The sequence below is a fragment of the Marmota marmota genome, unplaced genomic scaffold (assembly GCF_001458135.2).
Source record: "Marmota marmota marmota unplaced genomic scaffold, marMar, whole genome shotgun sequence".
NCBI lineage: Eukaryota > Metazoa > Chordata > Mammalia > Rodentia > Sciuridae > Marmota > Marmota marmota.
The window spans coordinates 544,119-565,009 of record NW_026000051.1 but is presented as its reverse complement, the minus strand read 5'-3'; the positions used below and the strand labels follow the sequence as shown (position 1 = coordinate 565,009).

Genomic DNA, 20,891 nt, shown 5'->3' with positions numbered 1-20,891 from the left:
GGCTGGGCCACCTGGACACAGTGCATGGCACTGGGTGGTGCCCACGACTCATCATGCATCACCCTGTGGACAGGTGCCCCTCTGAGCTTATCCCTGTCAGTGACCGGAACACACTGCGGTGCCCTGAGGCTGGAGAGCATGGTGGGTTGTACAGTGTCCCCCCAAAGATAGGGCCAAGGTCTAACCCCGGTACCTGTGAATATGACCTTATTTGGAAATAGGGTCTTTGCAGATGTCATTAAGTCAGGGATCTCAAGATACCATGCCAGATGGCAGGGGAGGCAGGGTCCCGGGAGCAGGCCAGGGGGAAGCAGCTGAGATTCCCGTGGCGCGGCTGCGAGCCAAGCAGCACGGGGGACCACCCGCAGAGAACGTTTGCTGGGAGCTCCCTTCAGCCTCTGGCCTGGAATGCGAGAAACGTGTTCCTGCTGTCTCAAACCACCAAGTTCCGGCGATTTGTTGTAGCACTCATAGGAGACCAGCACAGAGGAGGTGGCTGGGGGCCAGAAGGCAGATGCCCTGGGAAGATCTTCTGATCCCTGTCAGTGACGGTCACTCTGCAGACCTTGGGGCAGCCAGAGCGTCCACAGCCTCTTGTGTTTTCCTCAGTGTCTCACACTGAGCTGGCTGTCCCGTCTGTGTGCCAGGTGACAGGAAGGCCAGCAGGTACCAGCCAGGTGATCAGCCGGGTGACCTCTCTGAGCACTCACCTGGAAAGCCAGGACAAGCGTAGACCTGCTTCACAGGAGGAGGAGTCTCTCATTCCCTCATTGGAAGATGCACTGGGCACCTACTCTACACCAAGAACTATTCCCAGCACTGGAAACAGAGCAGGAAACAAAAAATACACCAGTCTCTGCCACACAGCGCTGACGTTTCAGCGAGAAGACAAAGACGATGAGAGAGATCCTCTAGTGGAATGCGCGGCTGGCGGCTGGTGCTGTGGGGCTACTGCGAGGGGCTGAGGCCAGTCACAGGCGCAGCCAGGTCAGGCAGGTCAAGGGGTCAGCAGGAATCACGTACTCGGGCCTGGTCAAGGCACTGGGCACATGGTAGTGGCACAGCTCACATTGCTGCTGTCCTCCAGACCAGCTGACCCCTCTACTCTCCACACAGTGCTCCGAGCCTTCCTGTCCCTCCTCCAGCCCGCCCCCGTCTCGGGCATTCCACAGGCCAAAGCAAGCTTGTGGGGTGAGGGGAGGGCTGCCCAAACTCAGATGGACGGGTCGGGGGCTGTGAATCCCACCAGTGGTCACAAAGGAGGGCTCATGACGTGGCCCAGCCAGATACGATTGGCCACAGCCACCTGCTCCCTCACTCCATTCCTTCTAGTCCAGAAGATGAAAAAGGTCCAGATTTTGCAATTTCCTTGAAAACTAAGAGAAAGGCTCAGACGGGAGACCGTGGAATCGGTGTGAGGGTACTGAGCACCTTGGCCAACCTGCCGGGTCTGAGGTTGGGGGAGAGCAGCCACCAACGTGCGCTGAGGGATGGGCCGCAGTTCTGGGTGGAGCACGCCCTGTGCGTCCCAGCTCCTGGGAGGCATCCCGACCTCTTGGCTCTTGGCATGTCCTGTCTAGTGGGGAGGTGGGGATTTATCTGGGGCCTGGGCCAGGCCAGTTGGTCCACGCTAACAACGTGAGGTTGGTCCACACAATATTAGCTTGCCCTTTGGAGGGCTGGAGCCAAAGCTCCCCAGCAGCTCTGTGGGCTGAGGGTCTTACGTGAGAAGACGTGGGAGGGAAGAGACCAGACAGCGGGGTCTGGGTGAGACAAGGGCCCAGCTCTCCTCAGCCTGGCCCTTTAGAACCCAAACCGTGGGCTTCATTTGCATTTAGATCTCCTGCTCCCCCTTTTCATCTAAAGACAAATCCTCACAAAAGGCTGCTTAATTAGACCAAATTAGATTTCCACTCAGCAGCTTGTCATTCATTACAAAACGCTGCTCTTTTCCTATTTTGGTAATTACAGGCTGGTCTCCGCCCGGCACTGAGCTCACTCCAGCCGTGGAGTATGACCAGCATTCCTGATTTTCTGCAGCAAAGAGCAAAATTATTCAGTTGCACCAAATCTGTCTCTTTTATAAGTTGGATCAAGACTGTCGCGGGCGTCCCCCACAATAAGGGAACCCTCGTTCTTCTTTATTCTCCCATGATCGCCAGAGCCCCGCAGAGTGCCGGCCTTTCCAAGACTGAGCTGAGGACGATCAGACCCCACACGTAGCGATCCTGCCGTGTGTTGGGGACCTTTCCCTGGGCTGCACAACCCTGCTGCTCCTGAGGAGCCGCCCTCAGTCACCTGGGGCGGCCCTCACCTGGGTTTGCCGCACCTGGCCATCTTTTGCCCTGAACACAGAGCCATGTCATTTCTAGCTGTCATCTGTGGAGACCTGCCAGGCAGATGGGTGCCCGGGCCCGGGTGGCTGGTCTCCGTCCTGCCGTTCCTCCACACTTCCCAGGCCTAGCTGGTGCAGTTCGGCCTCCAGGGACCTCCCCCCAACCCAGCGGGGCTCCTCAAAGTGGCTTGGGGCCCACAGCCCCATGGTGAACCGTCCCAGGGCCCGAGCACCATCCCAGGGCAGCCCGGGTAGCTTCCGATGGTGCGCGTGAGCCGTCCATCCCAGGGGCAGGGGCGCTGATGGTGGTGGGACGGCGGCTTCACTTGGCTCCTGCAGTCCCCGGCACCTGTTCCAGCTGAAGACATTTGGCATGGTTTGCCACATGAGGGGGACTGAAGAGTCTCACCAGACCCCAGGCTTAGAGATTGGGCTGAGGTCTTGCCCCAGGGCACAAGCAGGAGCGCTGACTCTGCTGCCCAGATCTGATGGGCTGCAAACCCTCCCACTGCGCTGGACTGACTTCCCGAATGCAAGAAGCAGGCGACGTGGGTCTAGAAGATGTGGATCTACATGATGTGGATCTAGACATGTTCCAGAAAGGAATGGCAGAGCGGAAGGGCCCCAGATATCAGAGAACTCAGCTCCTCATTTTACAAAGGGGAACTCTGAGGACAGAGGAGGGGAGACGGGTGACCTCGGGTCTGCCATCCTGGACATCCTCCTCCTTTCCGGCCCCACCTGGCCCCGGTCTGTGTTGACGTGGTCACAGGCTGGAAGCTGCCTGGTTGTGTTGCTCCCACTGGGTACAGAAAACCCACCCTCCTCGAGGCGCACAGCCCCACTTCGGCCCTCAGAGCTCAACTCCCTGGAAAGTTCAAGAATAAATTCCAGATACAATTTCAGAAGCTGGCCCAGGCCCGGGAGGAGAAGTTGAAGAGCTTCCAGAACATCATCCTTCTGTCCCCACACTGGCACTCTGTCCTGCCGGCACTCCAACAGGGTGGACTGAAGACCTGCTGTGGGCCCCGCTCCCGGGACACCATCAGTGGGTGGGTCAGACCTGCTGCTGAGCCAGATGTGGTGGAAACCACCACCCAGCCATCAAAGGGTCACACTGTCGTGGGGCCAGCAGGGAAAATAGATGGTGGGGCCGGGGTTTCTTAGTGGGTGCCGATTCCGGGGGGTCCCGGAGGAGGCGGTATTGAAGCAAGGAGCTCAGGAGCCCCAGGAGTGGATGAGGAGGGGCAGTGGCTTGGTGCCTGGCGGGCCTGCCGCTTGAGCAGCTAGGAGGCCAGAGGCCGGGAGTGGAAAGTGAGGGGCCACACAGGAGCCTGGAGACGGAATAGGCACCTCTCTGTGGAGCTGGGCTCCTGCTACACAAGCGACCAGAGGCCCACCCTGGGTACTGGCCAGGTCCTTTCTCCACAGCAGCTGAGACCCATTAGCTCAAAAGCCCACTGACGCAAAACTCAGAAATTTAAACACCCACTTTTTAAAAAAATAGCCGGAACAAGCAGATTTTCAGCCCCTCAGGGTCTGTCTGCATTGCCCACCCCACAGCGCTGCCCTGGGGTGTGCTGGCCCCGCTGGAGCCTGTGACTGTGAGAGCCTTGCTGCCAGTGCCCTTGGGAGCTGCCTGACCTTGAGGCACCCTAGCCAGGACCCCTGACTGCAAGCCTCTGGGTGCTGTCGTCCCAGCCACCTGCCCTCCCTGCAGCCTGTCCAGGTACCGCCCATCGAAGATTCCAACCTGCTCCCTTCATTAGCCCCCAAATCGCTCCCTGCACCTCTCCCTCCCTGGCTTTCCCCATCTTCGCAGATCACAAGGGACAAGGAACGGTGACTTGGTGACTCGGGCCCCATAAGTGGCCACTGCCCTGCTGCTGATGGAGGAGGAGCAGCTCTCTGCTCCTACACACCTGCCTGCGAACCGCCAACCGCCCCACAGCTGCAAAGAGGCAGGCCGTCCTGTCCTCCCCGTTTGGAGCTGAAATCAGTAGCCGCCAGTCCTGTCCCGGGGCGACCCCAGTCTCATTAACAGGCTTCCTTTTAGGGCGCTGCCTCCGCCCCACGCCCTGCAATGCTGGCGGGGCGTCTCCTACCTCGTGTTAAACTCCTTCTCATTTATCACAATGCCGCTCTTTTCTTATTGACATGGAAATAAAACTTACAATCAATGAGATATGATGAAATATACATCAAAACCGGAGTCACGCGGGCGCTTCATCTGTTCTCGGGAAGGAACAGGGTTTATGGGGGGTGGGGGGACACTGAACGTTTTTCTTCCCTATTACATGATGCGATTTTCAATGAATCCATAAAGAAAATGAAAACACAAATAGAGTAACCAAACAGGATGATCCCTGCAGCTGTCAAGACTTAAAACAGTTCAGCTTTCCTTTGATTTCTGTTTTAAGTTTTGAAAAGTACATAGATCATCCTCTGCTTTCTCCATTCCTTCCTTTCTTTCCTTTTTTTTCTTTTCCTTTTCCTTTCACAGGAGGCTCCTCTTCAGTCTGCTCACTCTGGGTTCACCGGTGTTGAACCTGGGCAGCCAAACTGACCGATGACCAGACGGACAGGCTCTTATTCTTGCACCATCAGCCCGAGGCAGGAGCGCCCGCGGTCTCCGTTGGTGACTCCTCAGTGGCCCAGTCATTCCTTTCCTTGTTGGAGTCCACATCAAAGCAGGCTCACGGGGGGGGGTCTTCCTCCTGTGAAACGGGGTCACACTGAAGTCGAAGGGGAACAGAAGGGTTCCCACCCCCGTCCCCACTGTGCGCCAGGCACTGCACGGCCCTTCACCTCTGCTCTAAATCCTGCCGTTATGCCAGGAGGTGGGGACAGTGGATGCCCATCTCAGGAGCCTCAGACAGGTCAGGCCCACAGTCCAGATTCTGGTCCTCTGTCTCACCAGGGGGTGACGAGGGCCTCCACGTGGCACTGCCTTCAACTTTGTTTTTTTCCTGAAGGTCACAGAGTCACGCTTCAAAACAAGTCTGATGTGACCACTCCCTTCCATGCCCCAGGTAATAGTCAACTGTCCAGCTGGTTAGGAGAGGGGCTGCCTGCCCCCTGGTGTCCTCTGCTTGGCATCCACCTCAAGGAAGTCACTGGCCTCCTCCTGTGTCCCTGGTGCAGACCAGGGGGCTTTGGGAGGAAGCAGGTGGACAGGGACCTATACCCATGTCCCTGGACTTGTAGTCCAGGACTCCTTCTCCCCTGCAGGGCAGCTGGCCTTCCTAAAGTGAGGCTACCCAAAGCAGAGGAGGGACACCTTATGTAAGAGGATCCATCCAGGCTGGCTTGCCTTGGAACAAAAGTCTCAAGGAGATCCCAGAAGGCTCCAAGAGACATGCTGCCCCCCCAGCTGTCACCATATGGACCATCAGAGCAAGAGGACCAAACCAGGGGACCATGGCAGCCCAGAGCCTTGCTCCTTGCGCCCCACGTTCCACCCCCACAGTCCTGCTTCCTGCAAGTGAAGCCAGGTGTCCACAGTGCGCCACCCCAGCATGAGACCACAGCCACACGTGTGCATCTCCTCTGGCTCCTGGGACAGAGAGGAGTTCCCTAAATGCCCCGGAGGGGAGCGTGGCGTGTCCTTCCTGTGGGAGTGTCGACGTTCTTTCTCCTGCGGAGAACACACAGAAAGCTGATCATCAGTGTGCAGCTGAGTGGATTTGACGAGCTGTGCCGCTGGCCCCTCTGCTTGGTCTGAGACACTTTCGTCACCCCAGAGGAGTTTGTGGGCCTCGAGCAGTCACCCCCCACAGGCGACCACCAATCTGCCTTCTGTCCCTGGGTGAGCCTCATCTGGACGCTTCACCTAAATAGACAATGTGTGGCCTTTCGTGTCCGGTTTCTTCCCTTAGCATACTGTCCTGGGAGCACGTCCTCGCGGTGGCATGGACCAGGGCCCCATTCCTTTCCATGGCTGAATGACATTCCGCTGTGTGGCTGGACCACATTTTGCTTATCTTCTCATCTGTGGAGGGACATTTGGGTGGTTTCCCTTTGGGCCACCGTGAACAGTGCCGCTATGAACGCTCGTGTGTGGATGAGCTTAAAGGCATCTTTGGGCACCGTCTCAGGAGTGGAATTGCTCGGTCACGTGCTGATTCTCTAGCTCTGGAGGAGCCCTCCGATGTCATTTTGTGGTGAGCTCCTACTCATCCTGATGGAGATGGAGTCGCCAGTGATTTCGCCCCCTGGGGAGGCCGAGGACGGCCAGCTCCAGGAGCGGCTGCTTTATATCTAAAGCCTGCTGAGCCCTCTGCTAAGAATTCAGCTGCACTGTGGAGCGTCCCCCACGGCCCTCTGAGCTGGGTGCCCTTGTTAGACCTGTTTTCCAGGGAAGGCCACTGAGACTTAGAGGCTAAGCAACATGCTCAAGGTCACGAAGGGTCACGAAGCCAGAATTCCACGTCCGGAGGCTTGGCCACAGCCGTGTTCTCCATCACTGACCCCGTGTGTCCGGAATGTGCCAAATGATTCTGTTTGGGCTCAGAATGTGACAGGTAGGGGCTGGCAGCAGCAGACCTCTGGTCCTCATCTGGCCAGGCACAGACCGCTGTGACAGTGAGCTTGCCAGCCGTGAGCACACCCACGGTGGACAGCAGGCGCTGACCCACAGGTGGCCAGAGTGCAGCCCCACAGGCAAATCACCCAGGACACAGATGAGTGCCCACCACTGCAAAGTCCAGGCCTGTCACCCAGAACCGCTCATGACTCTGACTTACTCTTGTCTGCCATGGTGCAGACCTAGGGGGCGCTGTGTCCCCACTTTACAGACAAGGGACCTGGGTCCCCATTGACTAGTGTTAGGTCACGACCACAGGGTTGCAGATGGCGGAGCTGCTGTCCATCCAGAAGCTTGGGTTTGGTGGCCACATGGGTGATGCTGCCCACTGCCTCCCTCCCTCAGGAACATCCAGTTTTGCCCAAGAGAAGTTTCTGGGAGTTCATTCCCCAGGCTACCTCCTAGGAGTGACTTGGGTCTCTTCATTATCTCAGATGACACCTAGCCAGTTTTTATAGCTTAAAAAAAAAAATCCAAATCTTGGTGTTAGTTCCTCCCAACCTCTCACCTTTGCCTTTTTTCAAAACGCAGTGCGTGTTGTCCCCCATCCACCTAAACCTGCTGAGTTAGGGGGCCCCAGAGGCCGCGGCGCAGAGCGGATGTGCCCGGGTGCCTTGTGCTGCCGCAGCCTTCTCCGGGTGTGATCAAACATCAAGCTAAGTAGCAAATAAATCTCTCCATCTCATAAGCGGCACAGCGAGATCATGTAAATGCAAATGAAGGACCTGGTTTCAAGCTGTCGAGGGGGAGGGGAGGGAACACTGGGGCCCTGTCACCACCTCCGCCTCACTCAGCTAGGGCCATACATCAGCTGTGAGAGAGCGCGGGCAGCAGAGGGAGGCTGGCCGCCCCAGGGAGCAGGGAGCAGCCGGGCGGGCGGGCGGCAGGGCACAGGCAGCCAGGGCGTGAGAGCAGACAGGGCAGGCTCCCCGGACCCTGGAGCGGCGTCCCCACGGCCCGGGGCTCCCTTGGAGCTCAGCCACAGAGTGACTCTGGGCCGCGCGGTAGTGACCGCAGCCGCTGTTTGCCCAGCAGGCTCCTAGATGCTCTGAGCGCTACAACGAACGGCCCCTGAGGTTGGCAGGTGAGGGCAGGAGGCCAGGCAAGCTGAGCCGCCTGCCCAGGGCCACACGGGAGTCCATCTCAGTCCCACAGGACGCCACTGACACGCCCGTCTTCCCGTCTCTCCCACGTGGCCACCAGCTCCCCCTCCAGGCCTCCCTGAACCCACCGCAGCCACCTTGGCCCCATACAGACTTGCTGCAGGGACCTGGTGACTCTGAAGAGCCTTGGCACAGTAGCTCAGCTCTTTGGCTTTTCTAATGACAAAAGTAGAGTCTCATCCTCCCGAAGCTGGGCCCTGGCGACACACCCGCACGCAGGCCGGTTCCGCTCTGCCTCCTTCCAGGTTTTCTCCAGCACAGTTTAGAAATGTCGGTCGGAACCGCGGTGTGTGTAACGTGGTGGATCCTGCTGAGACTTTTTTTCACTTGACATTATTTTATGTGCCTTTGATCACACGTAGATGCGGTCTTCTCGTGTGTGGCTTTGTAGCATCATTATGCAATGTTCAACTGCCACTCAGACTACGCACTGGGTTCAAAGAAGCCGGCTTCTCCGACGGCAACGCCTGGGTCCTTTGATGCCTAATGCGCCTACTTTACATGATTGTTTATCTGAGCCTCTCATTATGGAAATAAATAAATATCCTCTATGCTAATAATGATCACAATTTGCATTTATATTGTGGTTTTCATTCGAGGATCCTAAGTTGTTTTACAATAATGAACTACCCCTGCGTTGAGCACGGTGTTTGCGTGTGCATCTGTATGCATGGGTAGAGCTATGTACAGATATTTATTTAATAACTACCAGGCAATAACTGTGGGCTTTCACATCTCTATGCTTTAATAGGATGCAGGAAACTTGAGTGGAGGCTTTTCAACCGACGGACAGACCTTCCTTTAGTTGAGACGCGGACTAGAGGTCAATGAGTGACCCTGCGTGGGTTGCCAGCCAGCGGGGAGCGACCGTGCTTTGGCAGGGCTTGCTCTCGATGGGATGAGCGTCCGGGGCAGGGAGGACCCCGGGGCCTCCAGCTCCCCTCGAGACCTGCCAGGTGGGAAACAGCCCGGTCCTTGGTCCAGGGGGTCCTCTGGGGCCATGTGAACAACACACCCGACAGACTTCATCCTTTTCAGTTGGGTGCTCACTAGGGTTTGAGAAAGGGCACTGGAGGGAAAAGACTGCACTTGAGCTGCGAGGCTGGGTCACCTGGGTTGAGGCTGTGGTAAGGCTCCTGGGCAAGGTCCCGGGGAGGGAGGACCCCAGAGCAGAACCTGCAGGAAGTACCACCTTGACCCGCTCTGGGAGGGGCCAGGGTTCTCGCACTGGCCACTGGCCCCTCTGGGGGCTGCCTGTCCGCTGGGTTCCAGTGACATTTCGGGGCCTGTCCTTCAGGCGGCAAGTGGAGGGAGCCATGGCTGGAGGAGGAGCCAGGAGAATCCCAGGACCCCTGGGACAGGGAGAGAGAAGGTTTTAATTAGAGCTGAGAGATGGGAATAAGGCAGGGAGGGATGACATCTTAATCAGGTTTAATGAAGCTGTCTGCTGCTGGGGACAGCTGTCACCCAGAGCTGTGTTCCAGCCAAGCCACTCTGTGAGGAGGAAACCCAGGAAAAGGCAGTTGAAGGCGCTGGGGAGGGCGGGGTGGCCAGAGTCGAGCTGGGATCTGCCTCGCATGTTTGCCTCTTGATTCTAACACCTGGGGACAAGGGACTCCCACCGAGGAGCCACTTTAAATGCCTCCAATATTCCACAGTTCCCCGGGTGGAAACCAAGGCACGCCTCTCCAACGATATCAAGGACTTTGCACAAAATACCACAAGGATTCAGCCATAAGAAATGGTCTGAGGGCCAGAGGGCTTCGGCAGCCGCTTCTCTGACTGAGCCTCGACTTCCCATCTGTCCAGGGGGTTGGCGCATACTCCCTCACAGTCACCGTGGGAGGTGTGGTCTCAAGGGTGTCCGGTCCCCCCCCCCCCCCGCGTGGTGTGGGCACCACCTCTCACAGAGGCTTGGCGGAGCCCTGGGAGGAACACAGGAAGCTCTTAGCACATGCTCAGCAACACAGTAAGCACTCAATAAAGGGGGCTGCTAAAGGCAGTCCCTGGATGTACACAAGCCTTGCATGCAGGAGGTGCCCAATAAATGTTTGTTCTCTTGTTTCCATCTTCACTTTCTTCAGCAAGACAGTGTGGTGGGCCTAAGAGATCCATGGGCAGGGAGGGTGCTCTCAGACTCCATGCCCTGCCATCTGCCCCAGGACCTTTGCACCACCCAGCCTGAGAGCTGGCTGCAGGACCCCTTTTTTGTCTGCCAAGAGCCATTTCTCATCCTATCCTGGGCAGGTGGGGTAGACTGCTTGGGGACTCCTCGAGCTGATCAAAGCTGAGATCTGGGACTGGGTCCCATCAGTTCTGTGGACATCAGAGTGAGGTTGCCATGGAAAAGCCAGTGACCGGGAGGCCTCGGGTTGCTTGGCTTGGCTTCTCGGTGGCAGCTGATCTCAGACAGCTGTCACAGACTGCTCGCCCTCGTCTCGGAGCTCAGGGCTGGGAGCTCCTCCGAGCACCTGTTTGTCAGGCCGAGCTGGCTTTGCACAGCCCTGGAGGCACCCGGAGACCTGCAGCCCCCTCGGTCACGCGGTGGTTCTCCTCAGGCTTTCGGAAGCCCCCGGGTCAGCTGGACACCTCTGTCCCTCAGGAGCTCCAGCACACATTCCCCCTGGGATCTTTCTCTGGGCCAGCTCTGCCCAAACGCCAACCCAAGATCCCCGTGGATTCTGGGACTGCTTTCCTGACCACCTTCCCAGGCCCAGCCAAGACGTAGCTCCCGGGTCGGGAAGCGTGTGCCAGGACGCCCTGTGAACTGGCAGCTCGCCCAACAGGCCCGTCAGCCCATCGCAGCAGCCCCCTGGGGTCTCCATGGGAGCTGCTGGGTCTGCTCTGCTCCTGGTGGGTGCAGCCACCGTGCCAAGAAGTCCAAGCCCTGCCGTCCTGTGGGGGCAGAACCCCCCTTGCAGGGAGTGGCTCTGGGCCCAGGAGAGTCAGTGAATGGTCCCATGCTGTCGATGCTGAACACTCGCTCACTGATGGGGCAGCCAGGAGCAGGAGGGTGGCATGTGTTCGAATCCTGCCTGGGGCACTCCTTAGCTTTGGACAGACAAGCTCGAGAGCTCTCTGGCCTCCATTTCCTCGCCCAGGAAATGGGGCCGGCAGGACGCCCCTTGGCAGGATCGTGGTGAGCACTGGCAGGAGTGGGTGGGCCTGGCCAGGGACGCCACCCCCCAGGTGCAGTGGTGGGTGGCACTGCCGCGGAGCATGAGGCCCATGGGGCTGTCCAGTTGGGCCACCTTGCTGGGCAGATGATTGGGGTGGGGAACCTGCTGCGCCTCTCGGCTCCTCGAGGGACACGGAGACACGCACTCCTCAGGGACTAAAGCTCCCATGGGATTTCAGGTGTGGGAGGCGTTTGGGGACAGGTGGAAGAGAGAAGGTGACAGGGACTCCAACAGCTCCACGAGGCCCACAGGTGTCCTCTGCCTGGGCCGGGGACAGCCGGGGACAGCCAGGGACCGCTGGGGTTTCCTGCCAGCGGGCACTTTGGTGCGACCCGCGGAGGAGGGAGCGGGTCATTGCCAGGGCAGGAGGCTGAGGAACCGGGGTGCCTCCGAATGGCCCCCTCTGCTTCTCAGGTTGGTTCTCGGAAGTTTCAGCTGGTCCCACGGTGACAGTCTGAGGACTCGGGAAGGCCCCTTGCGTGAAGCCGCGTCTCCTGTGTGGACCGGGGAGCCTGCTGCTCGGGCCACACACCTGAGGGGAAGGATCACGTGGCCAGGCCACGGATGGGTGGCCTGGGGACAGGGCCACAGGCAGGATGGCCTGGGGTGAAGACACCAGGTGGAGGAACATGGTGACCTGCACCCTCCGACCCCTACCCGGGGACCCCTGCCGACCCCAGACACCAGAGGCTGGTCTGCGAGGAGCAGCGGGGCGCGTCCTGGCTCCTTCCTCCCACGCTGAGCAAGGACCCGTGCAGGACTCTGGCTCTGGCTTCACTCCCGGGTTCCTCGGCCTCCGCCAGCCTCCGGGGCACTGGGCCACGCCTGCCTGTCATGGGAGGGCCGTCAGGTGCACAGGGCGTTGAGAGAGTCCTGGCCTCCACACACCCGGTACAGGCCAGGCTCCTCTCAAGCTGGGACACTCACAGTATGCAGGCATGGCCCAGGACCACCAGTGCACGACCTTCTGTGGCCTGAGCACACCAGATACCTTCCACTGCGAGGGCCATTCTGGGTGTGTCCAGCACTTGGCCATCAGTCCAGCTGTTCACCGTGGACGTGTTTGTTGGTTGGGCACAGTTGCTCGTTTCTATTGGGTGCCCAGGAGGGCAGTGTTGGACTATAGGGCAGACGTGTGTAGCTTCAATGGATACACTAGCAATTTTCCTCGGTGGTTGTGACAGTCGACAGTCCCGGCAAGATCACAAGTGTTCTTGATTGCTCCAAATCCTCACCAGCAGCATTGACCTTTTTACTTTGCGTTTCCCAGAAGTTGAGCACCTTGACATATGGGTCTTGGCCACTTGGGCATCCTTTGAATGACGTGCCTATTCAAGTCTTGCTCATTTTTCTGTAGGAGTGTTCACCCTTTTCTTGTTGATTGGTAGTTGCTCTTTATTTGTGACAGATACAAGTCTTTTGTTGGGTACATACATTGCAGATGTCTTCTCTCACTTTTTGTACACTGAGATTTTTAACATGTGGAGGGGACACTCTGTGCTTTCCTCAACTACACCTGCTGGTGCACTTGACTGCCATTACTTGTCCTTCCTGCAAGACAGTGGGTTTCGTTAACAGCAGGGGCTGTGCATCTGTTCTGTTCACCTTGGAACTCTCAGCACAGGGCCTGGTTCACAAGAGGTTAAAAAAAAAAAAAACATTTGTGGGAAGACTGCAAGAGCAAACTTTGGTTGGGATGTTTTTTTGCAGCCTAAGCCTTCCACAGTTGTTGAGCCCAGGCAACCATGCTAAAAAGCACAGAGATGGCGGCGCCTCCTGTTCCCCAGCCCCCACCCACTGGAGGGTGGCAGCCAGCTCCGGAGTCTGTCTGTCGGTCCTCTGCCAGCTGGAAGTCTGCCCACCTGCACCTGCCCCGGGGAGGGGGGGGCCTCTCCTGGAGAAGTCGCATTTTAATTAACTTCCCCAGCCGTCGCTGGAGAGGCTGGATCATTTTCGTAAACAAATAAGAGGCCAGAGCTTTGTTTGCAGCCCGAGGGGTGAGGCCAGCGGAAGGAACTCAAAACAAAGTCCCTGCGCCCCCTGACTCGGAACTCGGACCCCAGAAAGGCTGGGCCTGGGATTGAGGAGGAGGAGGGGAGGGCGAGGAGGAACCCGCGGAGGATCCGCTGCGGCTGCTCACTCCTGGGGGTCGAGTCCCCATGGGAGGGGAGGGAGGGGTCAGGCCAGGAACTGCAGACGGTGGACCATGGTCCTCGTAGGAAGGGGACGGGCTCGTAGGAAGGGGACGGGCTCGCTCCCTCGGCTCCAGGAGAATGCACAAGAAGGCGCCACCTGATCCCTGGGAAGCAGGCCTCCTCCAGAGGCCAGATCTTGGACTTCCAGCCCGCAGAGCCCTCAGGAACAGATGAGGCTGCTCTGCCTCGGCCGGGACTATGGCAGGCGTTTCTCCCACCCGCCACCGGCCCAGCCCTCGGCCGCCGTGCCGCCGTGGATGAGCATCCCCTCGGTGCCGGGCCCTGGGGAAGCCAGACGGGGTGTATTTGAAGCCTCTGTACCTTCCGCTTAATTTTGCAGTGAATTAAATTAACCTGCTCTAAAATATAAAATATACAAAGTTTAAGTTAACTTTAACAAATAACTAAGGACTGGCCCCTGCCCTGGGACACTCTCCTCCGGGAGACGGACACGACGCTACTCTCTGGGCAATACCCGGCAGGACGCTGCTCTGTGGTTTTCCGGGGCCTCATTCGAGGCAGAACTCACAGGCCACGCGCTCACCATTCAGAGTGGACAAGTCCCGGCTCTCGGCACCTTCAGAGCTGTGCTTACACCACCACAACTTAGGAGCATTCTCATGTCCCCCACAAAACAGCCTTCGGCCATCTCCGCCCGCTGGCCCCTCACCCAGTTCTCCCGCCTGCCCTCCTGGCCTCCCCAGCCTCCACCAGCGAACGTCTCTCTGCCTCTGTGGCTTTGCCTCTAGGGCACCTCACATACCTGGAGCCACACAGGCTGCGCCCCGTGTGTGTCCTCCCCACCTCACGCTGCCACGACCCTCGCCCTCGGACACTGCAGTCGTCACCATGGAAAGTAGAGAGGGCTCTGCCGTGTGCCACCAGGAAAAAGACGGCAGTGGAAGCCGTGGCTCGGGCTGTGTGGGCATTTAGGGCCCAAGTGCGGTGGCCCGGCAGGTGCACTCATGGGAACGGACACAGTCACTCGATGTCTCAGTCGCAGTCACACAGGACAGAATCCCTGAGCGCTGAGCTGAGCGTGGGTGGGGTCAGGGAGTCCTGGGCAGAGGCAGGGCCTGCGGAGGGGGTGGACAGAGCCAGCGCATTCCAGGAAGCCGGGTGGAGGCATCGACTGCTGGGCTCCGGGGTCTCTGGATGTCAGGCAGTGGGCTCATCTGGCAGGGCCTGGGCGGCCAGCCCGAGGGAGGGGGTTCATTCCAAAGGTATCCATGGCCCTTGGCCGAGGTCCCCAACCAGTGTCCCCCTCCACGCACCTACCTGCACAGATGAGGTGCCGGGGGTAGTGCGAGGCCAAGCCGGCCACACCCTCTGGACCTCCAGGGGCGCTGGAGCGGGGAGGTGCTGGGAGACCACACCCAGGACTGCCAGTCCTCGGCCTGCGGGCCTGGGGCAGCGAGGCTGCTGCTGCCCCACCCTTCGTCCACAGGCCGACGGCACCGGGGAGCCTTGTGAACCTGGGGCTGGTATGGATCAGCCCGTGGATCTGAGTGGAAGACAGCCGGGTTCCAGCCCCGCTCGCCACATCCGCTGCCCGGCCTGATGTGACCTCAGGGTCCCTGTCATATAGTGAGTGGGGAGGAAACGGGCGGCACCCGGGGAAGGCGTAGGAGGGACCGGCACAGCTCGGTGTCTGGGGCCCAGGGATGACCAAGGCCGATGCTCAGGGCCTGGGCAGGGCTCTGACCCGGGGAGCCGCTGCCCTAAAGGCATCCTGGGTGGGCAAAGGCCCGGCCCTCTGGGTCTGTTCCTTGTCTGTACAACGGGGAAACCAATGTGGTTGAAGTTGCACCAATCTCCTCCGTACCAACCCCTTCTGGGGGTCAAGGAGGCGCTTTCCAGAGACCCAGAGGGTAGAAAGAGCTGCCCAGGTGCCAAGGGGGTCGCAGTGGGCGCTGTCACTGTGTCCCCAGCCCTGTGGGACACGACAATGGCTTGAGCCGCCCCGGCAGGAAGGAAGTGTTAGCTAGGAAGGACGCCCTCCCCTGGTGGCCTCCAGCCGGTCCCCTTGACCCAGGTCCCGGGTCTCCAGACACAGTGGGGTAGGCCCAGGCTCCGCCCGGCACGGCTGCTTGCCCAGCTCTGGCCTCCCGTGACGCCCTCCTTCCCCGCCCGGGGATGGGCTGCGTCCCTGCTGCCCGGCTCTCGGCACCAGCAGGCCGTGCAGTGTGGTGCCCGCGTCCCCAGCCCCAGCTTGGCTCCTCTCGGGAGGCCTGGGCGGCCCACCTCGGGGCCCTGGAGGCTGGGCACAGGGCTGGCCGCCTCCGCCCCTCACGCTGCTCTCTCTCCCACAGGCTGAACTCGGCAGGCCCCGGGAGAGAAGCTGCAGCCTGCCTGGCATTGACTTCAATTACGGACTCTACATCCGGGGGCTGGACGGAGGGGTCCCCGAAGGTGAGGGGCTGTGCCTGGAGCACCGGGGCCTGGGGAGTAGCGGGAGGCCCACCCCCTCCCTGGACTCTCCACCCAGGCCGGCCACCTGGCAGCTGGCCGGGGGCCGGAGAAGACCCGAGGGGCCTCCTCTGAAGGACAATTCTGGCGGGGACACAAGCCTGGGAAGACAAGTGTGGCCGAGACGGAGTGGACCAAGCAGGGTCCAGGTCTGAGCCAGGGCAGGAACGAGGGCCCAGGGAAGGCTGCCTTGCTCTGAGCTGCTCAGGCAGTGACGGACGTCTTGAGGGCCCAGCCGAGGTCCAGGAGCAGGAGAGCCACCTCCTCAGGATGCCAGGCGCCCTCCGGAATCCCTGGGGGATGCCGCTCCTGCCCTTTGGGGCTGTCACCCAGCAGGTTTGCTGGGACAGGGGCCTGTCTCCTCTCAGTCCTGGGCCCTGAGTGACTTACCCCAGCTGACCACTGCCCTGTGTTCTGTCCCCCTTCAGCCTTAGGGCACTGGGACGTGTTTAAGCAGCAGCCCACCTGCCCCCAAGAGCTAACCCGGAACTATATCGCCATGAACCGCGGGGCAGTGAAGGCTGGCCTGGTGACCGCCCGGGAGAACATCCTGTACCGGCAGCTCAAGGACATCCGCATCAGCAACAAGGACGACCGGCGGACCAAGAAGGACGTACCCTCCCTGCCCCCAGACATGACCTATGGCATCCAGGCACGGTACGGAGGCTGGCCAGTGGCGGATGGGAGGGCAAGGTCGGGGCTGGCCAGGCAGGGAGCAAACGTGGTTCTCAGGCTCTTCCTCTCTCCAAAGCCCGGCTCCCCGACTCCAGGGGCCTCACAGGGGGCTGTGCTGACGGGCTGTGCACAGGCCACCCACCGCCGCCCAGACACAGGTGTGCGTCGAGACCTTTCCCTGCCCCAGGGGTGGTGACGTGAGGGAGGGCAGGAGCAGGCCGGCGCCCTGTACCCCAGCACAGCCCAGGGGGCCAGGCACTGGCTCAAACCAGGAATCTGCCTGTGACTAGCCGCGGGCACCTGTCCTCCCTGTCCCACACCTGTAGGACAGGAGGACAACAGTAGGTGCCTGGTGTTGCTACGGGGCTTTGGGGGCGTAAAGCTCTCTGCCCTCACCTCAGCTCAGTGCCAGGACTTGGTGAGCACTCCACAGACGTCAGCTACTGTCATGGTTAAAATGGCGACTGCAGACCTGGGAGTCATGATGTTCTTAAAAATTGAATTGAAGTCTGACTTACACATAGAAAAGGGCACGAATCGCCCAGGGCTCGGCTCCGTGCGTTTTATGGATGGAAATGCTCAGCACCAGCCACTCGGAGTGGAGAATCGTCTGGGAAAGCGCTGCTCACAGGCCCTGTGGTCACCATAGATCAGGCGCGTGTCCCTGTGTGCTCTGGCGTGTCCCCGCTTACGTCAACGCTCTGAGCTTTGCAGCAGAGACTCGACCAGCCTGGGCCTTAGGCTGGTTGCTTAGTGCCTGAGGACCCACTGTCCACACGGAAATGGGCAGGGAGATGGTAACAACAGCAAGGGGTTGGAGAGCCCTGTGCCCTCCCGTTCTTACCCGCCTGCCCTCCTGGCAGAACAGCCCCTCCCCGGTCACCTCGCACACTGTCCAGTCACCCTCTGGTGCACAGACTGAGCTGCGCCACTCCCCAGGCAGAGGAGGGCAACGGCTGGGGACTTTGCCCTATTTGCTGATTTGGCCTGCCTGGCACCAGACTCCTCTGTCTGCACAGGGAACCCGCCTCCACATCCCACATCGTGGGAACCCATGTCGCCTTGAGTTCAGGGAGGGGCATGTGATCAGGCCTGGCCTATCAGGGCATCAGGTTCCCCTGACCCAGTGATTGGTGTGACCCAGGCCTGGCCAGTCCATGTACTTTCAAGCCCTGGTCACAGTGGTGGCCTCAGAGGTAGACAGGTGGCTCACTTCCCATGACATGCTGTAAAAGTAGAAAGTGGTCGTATGTGATCAAAACTCAACTTGAACTGCCTTGACTATTGTTCAGGGAATGTATTGGCTCATGAGATCGAAAGGCCTGGGATAGGACAGAGCTTCAGGTATAGCTGGATCCAGGCAGTCGGGTGATGTCATCAGCAGATGGCCTGTCTCTCCAAGTCATGGCTGTGGTCCAGGGCTTGGTCCATTCCCTGAGGGCTTCTTCCTTGCCTGACAAAGTGGGCAGTGGCTATTCCATTTTACATCTTATTCTCTTAGTGGGGAGGGTCTAGGGAACTATACAAGGCTGATGACCAACACTTTTTGGTCCAGTAGGTCACAGGCCTGTCCTTGAACTGACTGCTGGCTATGGCTAGCCAGCCTGGGTCACATGTCAGCCTTGAGCCAATGGCTGAGGCCAGGGAAATCGGATGCCCTGGTGGGCCAGGCCTGATCACTGCCCTCCCTGGAGGCTGACAGAGGAGTCCACACGGTGCACTGGGGTCGGTGGTGGAAACGGTGTAGACTGCCTTCTGTTCCCAAAGTGGGGAGCTCGCTGGGTTCGCTGAGTGAAGCAGCGGTTCACTCAGAGGGGCTCGCCAGCCCCTTCTCTATCACGACAGGAACCTACAAAGGTCACTGGCATCCTAGCACCGCTCTGGACAGAGAAGTAGAAAAGCCTGCTCCCCACCACAGCAGCTGGCCGAGGCTCCGCTGCCCCGGCCGGTCCAGCTGGCAGGCCCCAGAGCCAACGTCCCAGCCCACCTGTGGGCAGCCCTGCTCTGCCACCCGAGGCCACCGACTCTCCAACCCCAGCCGCCTTCCAGCCTCCCTTCCTGGCGTCCCGGGACGACTGTCTCTCTTTTGGTGGCGTCTCCACGTTCTGTTTGTTCTGTTCCATTTTTACGGAGGTAGAATTTTCTGGAGGAGCCGCCCCTTTAGCCGTTTCCTGCGCGGTGCAGGAGGACTCCGCACACTCGCCTGCCCTGCAGCCCTGCGCCCTCGCTGTCCCCAGAACCTTCTGCACCACTCAACAGTGACGCCCCGCCCCCTCCGCGCGCTCCACTTCCTGTTTCCGGGAACTGGAGGATTCTAGGTCCCTCCTGTGGGTGGGTCACACCGCGGCGCCCTGGGGTCTCCGGCGCCTGTCTGCTCTGCTGTCCTCTCCAGCTCCGTGGGCGCCGGGTCTGCTCTGCTCTCTTCGGCCACCTGTCTTGGCTGAGTGCCGTCCCCACCTCCTCTGGTGGTGCCTAGTGTTGCTGTGGACGGGGTGTGCAGACACCTGTTCTGGGATCTTGAACAGTCACCCTGCTGGGCCACTGGGTGACTCTGGGCCAGTTCTAAGAACAGGCCTGCTGCGTTCCAGGCAGGTGGAGGCCCTCTGGTCCCTCAGGGTCAGTCCACACCCTGGCTTTGCCAGCTCTTCCTTCGCCCGTGGCCTCCGTGTGCAGCTCAGCTCTCACCAGAAAACGTGCCCTTAGAACTTGGAATGTGACGTTGGGGACATGGAAAGTCACTTCTGGGCTGGATGGGCTGTTGTCATTGTCCTTCCCCACCCTGGAGGTGATCCCCAAGTCAGTGGCTCCAGGGCACAGCCCGCTCATCGCACTTATATTTCTAAAACGTTTAAAAGTAGAGCTTGGGGACATCAGGATCACTGGCCGGGAGCCCTCAGCAGAGGAAAGTTGAGAGCCAGGGGGCCTCCTGAGGTCGCACAGCAGGGTGTTAGCTGAGCCGTCAGGGTCCAGGCTGCTGGACACCCTGTCCAGCGCTCTTTCCTCTGGGCCCTGCCTCTAGTTCATTCAAAGATCTCCGCAAACACCCAGCGGCTCCTCCTGGGCTTCGGTTTCCCTTTGTCATTGCTCCATTCGGCTGGGCCTGGAGAGGACCCCCCATTATCATCCAGCTTTCAATATAAAATCTTAAATTGCTATAAAGCCAAGTGGCCACAATTCCAGGGCAAGGACGTGATGAAGTGCCCGCTACATCTTCTGTGATGGTAAATGGGCTTTGCATATGCAAATTGAATGGATTTTAAAATGGTATTTAATGACAATTTTCGTAGCAGACATTAACATTAATTGCACAGAAATGAAAATGCTACATTAGGTTGCTGTTAGCAGCAAACATGGTGGCCATAAAGCTTTATCTTTATCAACAGCAGCCTTTCCCCATGTGACAGGGCAGCTCGGCAAATTGCAGGCACAAGGGCTTTTATGGAAGGGAAATATCCCCCCAAGCAGGCCCGAATCAGCATCAATTTTGCTTTATTTCTCCGTAAATGGAGGTTAAATGGCTGCCGGAAAAGCTTTTACTGAGACGCCCAACCTGTCTGGCAAACCCTCAACCTCCCCACGGAAAGGCACAGGGGCAGCTGAAACCGGCCTCCCGTCTCCATAATGGGGCTATTACTTCAGAGTTACGGGCCGAGGCCACTTCTCTAACGACCCCCTTTTACAAGGCTCAGTTGTATTTATTCCTTTACTTTAAAAGCATGTTAAAAACCAAATCCGATTACACTAGACTGCCGAGGAATTGCCGGGCCGATCTGGTCCAATAAATAAATAAAGAAACAAATGAGCACTGTTTACTCACGACTACGGTGCGTTAAAGTCTGACTCGATGCACCAAACTCACTCTGAGCTGGGGACGCGGAGCGGCAGAGAGCCCGGACCACACGGGGAGTGGGAGTCAGGCGCCGGCCCCCGCCAGCCCCGGCCCCCCATAAGATCCTCCTGCCGTGAGATGAATGTCGGGGAGGGTGCCCATCTTTACCGCCACCTCCCACCCCCTCCGCCTCTCCGTGCCTGACGAGACTCAAACCTGAATTTGGATACTTCCTTTCCACTTAGCCCCTTTGGTTCCCAATCCACAGCAATTTGTTAGGGGTGCATTTCAACCCATGAGCCTCTTGCTACGAGGAAGCAGAGGCCGAAGCAATTATCTGGAAAATGGAAGCCACATGACCTGTGGTCAGGGCTGGGGCCGTTCATGTCAACAGCAGTGTTTCTTTGGCCAGTGCAGTAACTAAAAAAAAAAAAAAAAAAAAAAAAAAAAAAAAAAAAATT

General features: G+C 59.0%; 1 protein-coding gene across 3 annotated transcripts in view; it reads left to right on the top strand.

The window, feature by feature from the left end:
• Positions 1 to 20,891, top strand: part of Cfap77 (cilia and flagella associated protein 77) — a 120,383-nt gene that overhangs the window by 50,272 nt on the left and 49,220 nt on the right. For all 3 annotated transcript variants that reach the window (XM_048812831.1, XM_048812832.1, XM_048812830.1), the window contains exons 2-3: positions 15,770 to 15,869; positions 16,355 to 16,583. In XM_048812831.1, coding sequence (XP_048668788.1) covers positions 15,770 to 15,869; positions 16,355 to 16,583 — 329 coding nt within the window. The remainder of the gene's footprint in view (positions 1 to 15,769; positions 15,870 to 16,354; positions 16,584 to 20,891) is intronic.